Raw genomic sequence first — 15194 nt, 5'->3', positions numbered from 1 at the left:
TTTTTTTACAGAGCAGAGGATCGAACCAATAATATTCAAACCCCTCACCACAAATTTAGAAACACAAATTTTGAGATCAATTTTATTTTATTCTTTTCTTATTTAACTTTGCTAATGATTTAACTTTTTCTATTAGTGATTCTTTTTATGAAACTTTTTTTAGCAGTGATGTTAACGGTTCTGATCATTTTCAGCACTTAATTATTTTTTGTTGCCTACCAGTTCAATGAATGATCATTCTTTCAATGAATAATATTTTAAGAATCTTCTTGACACTTTCCTAAAGTCCTTGTTTCACCCACTAATCCTTCTTGAAGCTTCATAGCTAATATCATCATATTATTTTAAACATTAGGTTAGTACTGTTTTAATATCATATCATTCCTTTAATGCTAGTAACTCGGTTAGTCTCACCTTAATTTAAGGCAAACAATTTGTCGACCAATGTCTTTGTCATTCTTTCTCCTCAAATTCTATCTCTCGACTCTTCTATGCTATGAATTCTGTGTATCTTTGGATATATTCTATGGATTTAATAAGTGTTACGTAACAAATGCAAAGAGGGATTAATCAATAAGAGAATATTAATCATATTATTACTATATTTTTTGGAGTATTCTTACCTTCCTCCATTTGGTTGTGTTTGCCATTACAGAACACTTTCTTTCTTTACCAAAATAACCAAGAGTATTTTCAAGGTCAAACAAGGTTGACATGTATAGTCATTGCACCTAAAATATGTTTGCAATTAACAGGAGATTATTGGGTAGTATTTTTTTTGGGTAGAGGGAGGAAATGACAAAGTTATGTATTTTGGATACCATCGAAGACTGTGTTGAATTGACTAATTCCGACAAATGAAGCGGCGTTAAGGACAAAGTTATTGTTGAAGTTACTATTTATCCGGTAACCTTATCCAGTAGTACTAACATACTTGATGTTAAGAAAAGATTAGCAAGTAGATTCCAGATCCAAGTAGTAGTTCCAGGTCCCTTAGCTACTGTTCTTGAGAAATGACTATGTCGAAAAGATTGAGAAACATAATCATTTGATTTGATTTGTTCTCAATAGCCACAAGATTCTTACACACATAGAGTTGGGGTTCAAACCCTAATCATGACATCCGGCCTAACAATTTCGATAATTTTTGTTAGTTGAGCTATGACTTGTAGATAACCACTTACAACTCAAACACAATTTTTTGGTCCTATATAAAAAATTGCCATACTTTGTCTGACATCGCATTATTATAGGCAGAGTCAGAGTTCGAATTCCGGATGTTTTACTTATTTACCTGTAAGATTAAATTTTTAGCCACTAAACTACTTGAAAAGAAAAAAAAAACCATTTTTAATTAATCTAAATTTTAATTTTTATATGAAAGAAAGAGTTGTTTGAAGGCAATATAATAGTGTGGGTCGGCAGATACGCGTATCATATTGGGCGGCGCGAATTGGACTTAAGTCAATACGGATGAGTTTTATCGTTAATTAATTTAATTATATTATTATTTTGCATTATCGGCTTTAATTATATAGTAATTAATTAGCTCTAAAATCTTAAATAATTTCGTTTACCGTTTTAAAATAGTTATGTCAGCAGTATGAACACAAGTCAGTAACCGACTCACCGCAGATCTCGGAAAATCTCTGTGTGCTGCAAATCTGGTGACAATTTTGTTTGGCCCTCTGTTGTTTAATTATAATAATATTCATAGTTACTTTATTATAATGAGGAGGGTTATATTGACTCCAAGAGTAAGTATTTTGAGTTACTCCACATCCTCACTCTTGATTTTGTATTAATCCAATGATCAATATTAATTCTAATTAATAATGGTGTGACCTCAACTTCCTTAATCATTCTCCCAATATTTACTGTTTCCTTTTATTACTCAATATTTACTCTTCCCTAAATCATAATTAATACTAATTGGTAAAAAAAAGGGAAGGAAAAAAAGAAGAAAAAAGCAATCCACATAATTCTTTCAACACTGATCCTCTGCAAGAATGATTTTGTAACCGTTTTAATTTGATGATAAACCATGAAAGTAAAATGAATGTCAAAGTTTGTCAAAAAAAAAAAAATGAATGTCAAAGTCATATTACATCTATATGTATAACCAGTTGAATAATTGAATTTGTTGATATTTTTTTTTTACAAATTTTTTGATGATTCTATATATAATAATCGATGTCATTCTTTGATAAAAAAAATCATCTTCCAATCGAACATGTAACCATTATCATCATCTTCCTAATGATTTTAATCTACATAGGGACAGATGAAAAAATAACAAGAATGCGTAATAAAAGGAAACCATCAATTTGGAAAATAACAAAAAAGGAAACCAAAATATTGTGAGGAAAAATCAAGGAAATTGAGGTGACACTATCATTAACTAGAATTAATATTGATCATTGGATTAAGACAATATCAAGAGTTAGGATGTGGAGTAACTCAAAAGAGTTACTCTTGGAGTCAATATAACCCTTCTCTATTATAATTACATTACATTTCTTTAAGTTAATCATTCCATTAATTGAGTTAGATGCATTCATTCATACATACCACGAGATTAAAGTTGTCAAAGTGACTCTTCTTAATTTTCAATTACAACTAACCAAACATGTCCTTAAATTAATCCAAATTGCACATACAAATTAAACTTATTATAGACAAGCATGATGAATAATTAGTCTTTGACAAATTAGTAACAAAATTTATTAGGAGTTTCATAGTAACATAGTATTCTCGTAGTTTGTGTTAATTAACTTGTTTTTTATTAGAAAAATACTGCATGGAATAAATCAGGCATATGGATTGCATATTCTTTACCACCTATAGTGCAGCATGTTTCTCCAATGTCTAGTGGCTAGCTATTGATATGTAATTAGGACTACTTATATAGGAACAAACATATTACTACATAATAGACAAATGAGAAAAGTATATTATAGTTTTAAGGTTGATTCTTCTAATAAGGTTATTGTTCTGGGCCGAGCATCGAGCTCGAGCATCAGAAGGTGTCGAACATACACGATCCGAGTAAGACTCCAACGGTCTGATACTCTTACGTATTGTAACGGCCGTAAACCGGAATGATGAGCATTTACTGCACATCAAGGCCTCCAAGCCGTTTTCCGGCAGCCACTTGATGGTCATTAATGCCATCAAGGGTCTTGGCCCAGCGCTGGGGGCTATATATATGTGACTCCACTTCATTTGCAAGGTACGCATTATTTTAGCCAAGAAAACCTTACACACAAACTGACTTGAGCGTCGGAGTGCCTGCAGGTACACAACCCCCCTCCGCTTCAACAGGGGTCTCAAACGCCCTCAACCACCGCAAACGCCGGCGAAGTCGCATCATTCTGGTCAACACGATCAGTTATTATTGGCAAGTTGACACAATTCTATTATTAGTTGATGATGTTAATACTGTTAATTGACCCTATTGTAAGATCTATTCAAATATTAAAGAAAATGTGGCTGCTATCGAAATGGACACATGGAGTACGTAAAAAATTGCAAAAGGTGCATGTAGAAATCTACATATAGTTCCTGATAACATATAACTCGGTTGATAAAGATATTATACTATTTAAGGGTTGAAGTTAAAAAAAAAAAGCACTTAGGTGAATCATATTTATTACTTCATTTGTTTTGTTATGAGTGTTTGAGTTAGAATCTTTTGACTTGGCCTGTTCTATTATGAGTGTTAGATTTGGTTACTTTCTTTTTTTTAGATAATTAGATTTGGTTACTTAATAAAATTTAAGTTATAAATAAAATTATGTAAATAACAATTTTATCAAAAATTCAAAATTAACATGCTTATTGGTAGGCATTGCAATAAAACCCATACCCGCGGGTACCCACCCAAACCAAACCTGCTTTGACGGGGAATACCCGAGTTAACTGGGATTGTGTTCGGGTTTGGGTTTTCCCCGATTTTAAAAGATGGGTTTGGGGCGGGTAATGGGTACATTGATACCCACCCCGAACCCGTCCCCGAACTCGTCCCGCTTATACTAAAAATTAGATTTCACCTCTTTTAAATTAGAAACGCTTAAACAATCTCTTAAATTAGGTTCATATATTTATTTTTTATTTTAATTTGAGTATTAAACAAACCATTTTCCCTATTTTTTTTCTTTATTTAAAAAAATATTGTTGAGAAAAAATAATTTTGGACATTTAACTTTTTTTTAATAAAAAAATACTAAAATATAATATAAATTCATGTGGAAAGAGGCGTAATGGGGATACCCGAAATCCGATGGGGATACCCGATCCCCGTTAGGTATGAGTTTGGGGTTATCATTTTTATCCCGCTCGAATTTGGGATGAGTTTGAGGAAACCCGAACTTTATGGGTTTGGGTTTGGGGAGGGCAAAACCCGTCCCCGCCCCGCCCCGCCCCATTGCCATGCCTACTTATTGGTGTATGCAGTATGCACTATTATTTCATATGTTTATTTATTTTACTTTTTTGACAAGTCATATGTTCATTTTATTTTATTTTAGAAAAGTAGAGCTTCGTAAGTTAAGATTGGGGAAGCAATTTATTTAATAAGATATGTCGAAGTATACAGATTATTCTATTCAAAGATCTTAAACACATTTAGAATTGCCTTTTTGAAATTGTGAATTTACGTATATGTAGTGGATCAAATCCATGAACATAATCTTAAAAGTAAACTAATAGATAGTTAGTGAAGACAAAGTAAAATGCTAAGCAAAGATTCTATACTTCTTTGACTAAAATTCATATCACTAGAGCATAGAATAAACCAAAACATAACAACTAATTGTTGCGTGAACATATTAAAGAATTAATCAATCATTTTTCAGATACATCCACCTTTTGTTAAGCTTGAATGAACTAAAATGAATACACTTTAAAAAGTGGAACAAGAAATTAGGCCCAATATCTCTGAAAGATTTGTGTGTTTCAGTTCATGTTTTAAAAGCAATACTTGTTCAATGTATGAAATAATAAGGATCACATGTCCATTTGCTAATTTAATTTGATTGCTTAAATTTTTAAATCATCACCAACCATTGACTCCATTTTCTATCAGGCCAATTATATGGCACACAACTTTGATAACCATCAACATTTGAAAATCACTTGAAACTCTATTAATGACTTATGGTACAAGTATAGATTAAAAGTTCACCCCTATTCCTTTTAATGAGTAAGATGATGACTTGATTGATGACGGTTTAAAATAACAAGGAGAGAAGAATTTGAGTTCTTCAAAGTTAAGCGCGCATTTACTTCCTTTACTTTTGTTGAACGGACACAAATCATGTCATTGTCTTGTCCATGAGAAAAATGATGGGCGTGAACTTCTAATAAATGAACGGCTGCTGGCAGTCGAGAAATCAAGACTTCTAATAGATGAACTTCTAAAAGGAAAATTTTATAAACAAGAACCGAGGAAACATAAAAAAATGAGAAAGTGGTTTTTCTTTTGGGTACAATAGAGGGCAAAGTTCAAGAAAGAAAAAAATTACTAGTAATAAATATATTTCTTTATGTTATTTCATATTTATATATATGCTAGTTTAATTGTTAATTTTACCTAATATTATAGATTCAATTAGTTATATGTTATTTTTGACAAATAAAATCAAAGTTGATTCTTATAAAATTAAACGGTATTAACTTCATATTTCTAGACATGGAAGTCTCATAAATATCATCAAATTTTTTTTGTTGCAGCTCACTCAGAGCAGTCTCCAAAATAATCAAATTTAAATGATCCACCATAGTGCTAGAGTTAGCAAGTCAATCAACACTCAGAGTTCCTTCGCGCCAATTATGGTTGATTCGCACATGTTAGTATATTTTAGCAGCTTCATTTTTTAATAGGTTGAAGCATTTAACGTGTCATTTTTAATCAAATAAAACAGGTTAAACAAATCGGTCCAATGGATCGAACGCGTTTTGCCACCCTACACACATGGCCCCGCGAAGGTTTGAAGATAGCCTATTAATGTCCCACTCTCGCGCTGTTGTCCCCAGTCCCCACCCTCCCCACCCGATAGCCCCTGCCCCCTGGGATACCTATTCCTCAATCCTTATGATGCAAACACACACAGCCATATAAACTTATTTTAAAACAACCATTCTAGTTGCAGGGCTTGCAGCTGAGTTACTGAATAACATTATAGTTGTATTGTTATATAAAAAATTTGTGTGCTTGAAAATTAATATAATGATGAAGATATCTAGGAATTCATAAAATTTTAAAAAAAATATACTCCGTAATTCTTATGAGCTTATGGCTTTGATGATGAAATTCCATTTTAAAAATTAAAATTCCATTAAATAAACTTTTTTATGGAAGCAAATGGAAATTATTAATATGGTATAAACTATATTTTGTGGTTGTCCTCACACATGCGCATTCGTCTCTAGTTCAACATACATCTAATTCAGGGTATACCGTACTTATACTTAGAAAAAATTAAAAGTTTTTTCAATTTTTTTTATCAATTTTTAAAAGTTTATTTAGTTGGAATTGTCAAACTTTAAATTATCTACAAAGCATATATATATATATATATATCGTTTTTTGAGAGACTATGTGCCTTCCTGATGAGTGGCAGTTTTAGAGTTAGATCTGCTATATTGATGAATGAGACTTATCTTTTGAAAATTAGTTGTTGTAATTAGGAGAAATTCTTAGGTGAGTCCTCACCTAAGCATTAATTATTAGGCACAACCAATCATAAAATTACAACTCATTAATATATTAAATAATTCTAAATAAATAATAGAGTATTAATAAGAGCAAATCTTAACATATCTTGAAAAATAAGGAAATAATAAAACTCAAGCACTAGGTTATGATTAGCAGTTTTATTCCCTCTAAATTGTCATGTTGCCGTCAAAACCAAAACAAGAAGAAAGTTAAACTGTTTTCCTTAGGGTACTTCTCTTTTTTATACATCATCTATATTATTGTTTCTATATGTTTTTTTCTATTTACATGATTGAATGTCCATATTCTTTTTCTTCTTTTTTATTGTTATAAACCGTACATATATTATTTCATCATAGAATTATACATCTATTTTCTTTCACACCATTTAAAATACATTTATATTATTTGTAGGAAAAATATGGAAATGGATGGATCTAAAGAAATTTTTTTTGGTCAAGTTGTGAATAATAAGGACGAGGCATACAACTTGTATCAAGAACATACCTTCAAAATGGGTTTTAGTGTACCGTGTACGTAAGGGGAGGGAGTTATATTATGATAATGAGAAGAAACAAACATGCTTAAAAGAATTTTATTGTTCTAAACAAGGGTTTAAGAACAATAATCTCGAAGGTGAAGTGTCTTATGAGAGAGCATATTCAAGAACAAATTGTAATGCTATGGTGAAATTTAATGTGAGCAAGGAAGGTTTATATAAAAATAAAAAAGTTGGCATAAGCTAATTCAACCGTTAATTTTATCGAACACCACAAATTAAATCAATTTTATTGTGTCACCACATCCACACATACAAATTGGGAGGGAATATAACTTACTAAAAATTTGGCGCAAAAACAAATCAAGTTGGCATGAGTTTTATTATTTCCTTATTTTCCAAAATCTGTTAAGATTTGCTCTTATTAATACTCTATTATTTATTTAGAATTATTTAATATATTAATGAGTTGTAATTTTATGATTGGTTGTGCCTAATAATTAATGCTTAGGTGAGAACTCATCTAAGAATTTCTCTGTAAGTAGTCTTAGTACAAATTAAGATACCCCAATATAGAAACTTAACATTTAATGATACAAGAAATTTAATGCATTACAAATTAAAATACACACATTAACATTTAGTAATTTCTATTTTTGCTTCCTTAACCGTGTCATTCTCCTCCTAGTACAAAAAAGTAGGAGTATACCTTATGGCCTGTGGGTGCAGGTGCTACGAACCAAATAAAAGTGTGAACATGATATTAGCCCATCCATAAATCATTTTTTTGTTTTGCAAATATTTATGGCTACCAAGTTTAGAGAGATTACGTAGATCTAATACTCACTCTTTAAATTAAATGATGTGGATAATTGCTTGCGGGTAAAAGATTTTTTGTTGTCTCCAAGTAAATGAAATTTTGATTTAATATAGGCATATATCAATGGTTATCTCCCGACATATTTAATGATTTCATAACTGTTCCTACTTCTTATGAAATTTTGACTTGTTCTAACGATGACAATTTTTCTACAAAAATTGCTTATATAGTCTTATTCGAGTTCACATTCCTCTGCCTTCTATAGGGATTGGGATTGAGTGCATTCATTTTCCTATGCAGTCATGCATTCAACATAATATCCACCACACATAAGTTGAAAATCCAAGTCACATGTTAAGTTGAATGCATGAAAATTGAATGCACTCAATCCAGAAAACGTGTATTTTACATGTTACTCATTTGACGTGTCGAATGGAGATTTCTTTAGACAAAAGAAATTGGTCACAACGATATTTTATCTCATCAAGCATAATGTCATATGTATGGTTTGGAAGTTGACACTTTACTTTATACATCCTAAATATGTTTGGCATGGAATGATCAATTTTATTGATCACATATTCTTTACTCGTACTAATCTAATTGAATAGTTGTGGGATCAGTACCGTATATATTGCACGACGGTCCTTTATGCAGCTCATTTGACTCGCTTGTGTTTGGATTATGTGGCATGAGAGAAATCACAGGTTGTTCAGGAACACGGCATCTTCTTTGCATCAAATGCTGGATAAGGTCAAATTGTTTTCATATTGGTGGCTTAAGTCGACAAATGTCACTTTATGATTGTTCAAGGCTCAATATGATAATCTCCAAAGCCCTTCATAATCCGACAAGTATAGTAGGCACTCTTTGGTTAAGGTGAAATGATTTTATTTTTAATCAAACTCCCTTGACTAATGGTACTTCAGCTATTATAGCTAAAGTTGTTTCTAACAAGCTTACAACTATATATATTTTTTTACAGAGGTACAACTATTTGTCTCTACATGTTCCACACAATATTATTACAAATCTTATTCACTCCATGAGTTGGTCTCTTTCCTTATTAATTCGATCAAAATTAATTGCAATGGTGTAGTGACTTAATATTTGGGTAAAACTAAAATTAATTGTAATGGTGCAGTGACTTAATATTTGAGTAAAACTTCTTATGGAGGTGTTATATGAGATTACCATGATATTTTTATTCCGTTTTTTTCCTGCAGTTTGGGTAAATATTCTATGACTTGCATTGAGTTATGAAGTATTTACCATGATCCTTTATCATCTAAGCAAACATGGTTTTCAACAAGTCACTGTATGGAGTGAATTACTTCACACCATTAAAATGCTTGAAGACGGTATAAGTGCTTCAAATATTTTTCATCATCTTCTATCTCAAATTAAGGCATTATGTCCTTTCATCTGATAGTCACTAGCAAAATATTTATTGCAAAACTAATTAAGAGGCTAATAACCTTGCCAAATACTTTCTTCAGCCTTAGTTTTCAATGAATCTAAAAAGTAAAACTTTGTTTATAATTAAAAATGTTTCATTTGCTTCTAAATTTCTCGTCCCTATTCATGTTGGAGGATTCAACTTGTATTTCTTTTTCAAGAATTTTAATTTCTTTTAAAAGTTATACTCGCATTTTTTTTACAAAAATACAATAAAATCAATCACTCAGTGGCAACTGCTAACATGGACCACTTAATAGGCGGTCTACTATTGATCAGTGTCAACAAATTATATATTTTTTTTAATAAATGTCAATCATACTCTTAAGAAAAAATAAAACTCACGACTCTGATTATTTTTACGACTTAAATGGTGATCTAATTCATGACGGTTCAATACAAAATGCATATTTATTGAGTAATGATATATGAACATCAATTTTTTGACAACAATTGACAACATGATTTAAATATAATATTTTTCACTTACTTTTTGCTTTTTTACTGTAGTCAGATGCAAAAAATGACTTTTGTATGCTGGTGCAGTTACAAAATTACCCCTATTGTCAAATTGTTGTCCAAAAAATGTTGTTCATATATCATTACTCTATTTATTTTCTGTTTTTTTGTTTTCCTACTTTCACCACGTTCTGAGTCAGTTATGACATCAAGTGATTTCAAATCCCTTCCGATCATAATTGCGAGGAATCAAATTGTGGTCCTCGATACCAAATTCAGCGTCAATCACTATTTGATAAAACACCTAATTGATTGATTAATATAGTATTATTATGAGATAAACTCTCCCTTGGCTTAATTAGAGTTTCCCACATCACATCAAAACATCGTTTATATACTCTCCGATAGAACCTCTTCTTCTCTCACAATCCACACAAAAACGACACCACACCATTTCACCGCTCTTCTTCTTCTTCTTATTCTCTCAAACTCACACTCTTTGTATTCACAAATACAAACTCAAAACCAAAAACAGAGATGGGTTTGCAAAATCAGCTGAACGACGTGTCGTCTGATTCAATTCCGTTACTAGTTCTGATGCACATAGCCACCTGCGTCAATTACATCCGTTCGATGCTTCTAACTTTCTTCCAATCCATCGGTCTCTCATGTCTCCAAACCGATCAGATCGTCGACGACCACTTCTTAGCCGCTGTTGGATCAGGACTCGCCGGACTCATCATGCTCTCCGATCAACTCACTCTCAACAACCAATTCTTCTACACATACCAAGATGCCGCTTCACCAGATAACCACCGCTGCGTCTTTTGCCAATCCAATTTCCAAAACGGCGATCATGTTCGGAAGCTTCCTTGCCGTCACGTCTTCCACCGTCACTGTCTCAACGGTTGGTTCCATCGGTACAACTTCAATTGTCCTTTATGCCGTTCATCGCTTATCTCCGATGAGCGCGTGGCTCTCACTGAACGCCGTGTCGGTCGCCAACTCATCTCATGGTTCACACTTCGCTGATGCGTCGTCGTTTCAGTCATACTCACCCTCCATTTTCCTCAAATCCCAATTTTACCCCTTCACTTTTTTACAGGGTCGCGGTTTTAATTTATTTATTTCATAGGGTAAATTAGGATAAATTTTTCATTTTATCTTTTTTTACAGTATTGAGTTTTTTTTTTATATATATATATATATATTCTGGTGATGGTATTTTTTGAAGGGGTGTCTCTGGTGTTTGAGAAACCCTTTTTTGGGCTGATGTAAATTTTGGGCACTTTGTGTTTATGGTTAATAATTGGAGACATGAGCAAGTTTCTACAAAATTTTCATAATGGAATAGATTAGACTTTCTTTTTTTTCAGTTCATGTGAAGTAAAATTCAAATGTTGAGAAAATTTTTACACTGTGTTTCTCACTACATTTTGAAGTGGATCGCACACGTTAGTTGTGGGCCGTTGTAGTAGATCATGTAAGTCGTCTGATTTTAAATTAATGGTAATTATTATTTAATATTTATTTTGAGAGTATATTGTGAATTTAATGAATCAATGACATGAATTTATTGTTGTGTATAACCATGACTTTTTATCGCAGAGAATTTTGATCTTCACATATGATCGAACTTAAAATCTCATTCATATTTTTATGTCAAAAATAATTATCTTTATGGTGACACTAACAATATTTTTATCTCTTTCACCTTTTTCAAATGTTCAAATTATAAAATAATTAATTTATTATTTGATACACTTTAAATAAGATTATATAAAATGAAAAGAAAAAAAAATTAAATTAATTTCGTTTCATTTTTTTTGGGTCATTTTTTAAGGGTTTAGTTTAAAAAAGGTAAAGAGAACATAAAAAATTTAAAATATGTCATGCTAGCACAATGTTTCTCTATATTAAACTCGACGATTCTATTTTCCTCTGCTATACATTAGAGAACAATCATTTGTGAGTATTCTCTCAAGATTCATATATAAGTTAATTTTTTTTATATAAATTTATTGAATAATTAATATATATAGTTTATATTATAAATCAAATATATTATTTATTCAATAAATAAAAAAAAATTGCTTATATACGAAAGCTGAAAGAGTAATACATAGTAATATTTATACACAATTAATCGAAAGTTTTAAATTTATTAAAAATTGAAGAAAAGAATGTAGAAACTTGCACTAAATTTTTCTAATTAACATTTTGTTGATATTTTATTTATTAATAATGTCTAATAGACTCTTTCCCTATGAAAATTAATTTCCATCAATTTTACCTTGAATGAAAGGGAACTAGAATGACATTGTCAATACACAGTCATTTGGATTTTTGTGGGATGGTGGAGATGTGGGGTGAGTGAAAATGGACATATGTTTATTTTGCAAGGACTTATTTTCCATCACGATCGATGATTTGTTTGGAAGCATGACAAAAAAAATGTTGAGGACAACGAGACAAAAATGAAGATTTTTATTTTGTTTATACTGAAGATTAAAAAAAATAAATAGCTGTAGTGATCATAAAGTTGAGATCCTTCAAAAAAAGAGAGCAAAAAATTTGAGGTAAAAAGATGTATCTTATATTTTGTTGGTGAAAAATACTTTTATATTTGATATTGAAGTCGTTAGAATATTGAAGTGTGATCACAATGATATGATGCTCATCAATATCGCGTTCTAATGCTATGGAATGTTGCAGAAGCATTACTATACGAGAGAATTCGACATAGCCGTTGAGGCTCTAAAGACAGAGAGTCTTTTGATGTATTTGTAGAGAAATTGAGTCTGAGACCAATTCAAAAAAAGAAAAAGATTTGTGGATTGGAGAAGAGTTAAGAAAAGTCGGAAAAATATATTTATTTATTTATTTGATAGAATAAAATAAAGCGTTAGCATTTACATAATATACACAGCTTCATCTATGCCTATCTCTAATAGATTAAGTTCATAAACAATTACTTTGAATTTTAGACAAAGAAAATGATAGTAGCCACATAAAATAACCTTATAACATATTGTCAAGTGGGCTAAAACAAATTGGTGGAGTACAAGGTCTCCTATACTGCCTACCTTCATCAAGCACTTCAACTCTACTTTTTTAATTAAATCATATAATTATAATTATTAGTCTTGTAATAAGGTGCAACTGAGGTGATAAAAGTTCAAAGACTTTAGAAACATTTTATGTCTTGTTGCACATGTTGAGCATGCAATGCTCCCACTTCTTTGCAATAAGTATGAAGTTGAATTTTCTATATTTGAGTTTTTTTTTAAATTTCTTACATTTAGAAAAAAGTTTATTAAAAAAAAAAATTGTATTGTAAGTGTATTTATGTATTGTAAGTGTATTTATGTGTGTATTAAAAACTAAAATATCTTAAAAGTTATGTAAAAAATGTAGAAAAAATTGACTTAAAAAAATCTAAATCTAAAAATTTGGCGTTCCATCACTACACTATTTTGATCACAATGTTCGTAAAACATAATTTCTCAATTAACTTTTAGGCTTTTCTTTTTTCTTATTTTTATTGGACAAAAACAATAGAGAGAGGAAAAGAAAGAGAAAAAGTAAAAATATAATGTGAGTGTATGAGAGAGAAAGTTGTCAAAAATTAGATGTTTAAATAACATTTCTCTTTTTTTATATAGACTCAAATGATTCACTTAGAAAAAATACATATTAGGATATTTGATCTATAAGATATCACAATTTTAAGTTTTTTCCTTTCGTTTTGTAAATTAAAAAAGTATCTCTTTGTGCAAGTACAAAGACTAAAAAATCATGAAGGTTAAAAGATAAAAATGAGGTTAAATAATACTCCTTCAGATCCTATATATACGAGATAATTTACTTTTTCATTAAAATTCTAATGTATCTAGACCATATTATGAATCAGTTACGTTAAATTCTTAATAAATCTAAAAAATAAATTTTTTTATTATATATAAAATCGGATGCAGTTTTATACTGAAATTAAACTTAATGCAGTTTTGCCACAAGAATAAATTTGACGAGTCCATGAGGACATCCAAGAGTGTTCTATAAAATGGTCCAATCAAAGTGCCTAGAGGCCTAGACTACAAGTACACAAGGACAAACAACTGTCTGGTTAGTGTTCTCCTCGATTCAAGTTCATCTATTTTTTTTTTCTTTATTACTATAGTTTTAAGATTTTTTAGAATGTATATTAAATAATTGAACGACCAAATGTTATATTAATGTATTTAAATTCTCAAAATTTTGATAATGGCAAAATAGAAAGAGCAAAAAAATAGAGAATAAATGTTTTGTTTTTTCTTTCATAATCAGTTTAATTTGGTTTAATTTAGCGGCCAGTTATGGCATCAAATAGTTTCAGCCCCCTTCAATCACAATTATAGAAATCAAACCATAATTCTCCCTATCAAGTTCACGGTAAATTTGAACCATTAGAGTAAGTAGTAGTAAGTATATTCTTACTAGAATAGTAGTAGTATTTTAGAATTTTTGAAAACCATTAGAGTAAAGGTAGTAAGTAAGTACTGTTAATGGGTCCAAATCTTGACTGGCCCATGATGTAAGCAACCTGAGTCTGATATCATGTGGAAGAGAAACAACAAATGGTAGATATTGTGAAGTGTGGAAAAATATAGGACCATTCAGCCACCATTGTTTTCTGTCCTAGCTGTACGTTGTTGTCTCTCTACAACATCAAAAGGTAAAGTTTCAAAGTACTCAAATTCCACATGCCCATTCAAAACTAGAAAAAAATGTCCTTATACATGCATGTTTTTTCATCATTCTACGGTGTACCTCTTTCATCAATGACCTTTCAGCATTTTTAAATTCTTTGATCAGACTCAAATGATATTTGTTGGTAGTATAAGTTCACATTCGTCAATATTGTTATCACCTATATTCATTTTTCTTTATTATTTTAATATTTAAATTAGAATGAATCATGTAATCATCTCACTCGTCTATGTATGGAATTTAAATTGATGTTCTTCTATATATGGAATTTATAGTTACTCGTCTATATTCATTTTTTCTTATTTTTTTTACTATGATATTTGTATGAAATTTTCACCGTCATTAGCGATCATTAATCTCCATCGGGAAATCTGTGGGATACACAAGGTGAGTCATCTCCTCCCAACCAAATTTTCTCCATATACATAAGCCAGAAATTAAATCGAATTCCTGATCACATGCTTAAGAAGACCAAAACCCTTATATCACTA

The 15194-nt window shown here is 30.7% G+C and overlaps 1 protein-coding gene across 1 annotated transcript; it reads left to right on the top strand.

Moving 5' to 3' along the window:
* The first annotated feature begins 10334 nt into the window (after nt 1–10334).
* LOC123922465 (E3 ubiquitin-protein ligase RHA2A-like) lies at nt 10335–11326 on the top strand. Its single transcript, XM_045975185.1, has one exon. The coding sequence runs from the start codon at nt 10492–10494 to the stop codon at nt 10984–10986; it is 495 nt and encodes a 164-aa protein (XP_045831141.1). The 5' UTR covers nt 10335–10491; the 3' UTR covers nt 10987–11326.
* Nucleotides 11327–15194: the final 3868 nt, after the last annotated feature.

The sequence above is a fragment of the Trifolium pratense genome, linkage group LG1, assembly GCF_020283565.1.
Source record: "Trifolium pratense cultivar HEN17-A07 linkage group LG1, ARS_RC_1.1, whole genome shotgun sequence".
NCBI lineage: Eukaryota > Viridiplantae > Streptophyta > Magnoliopsida > Fabales > Fabaceae > Trifolium > Trifolium pratense.
The sequence above is the reverse complement of the archived record's forward strand: the minus strand, read 5'-3'. Positions and strand labels throughout refer to the sequence as shown.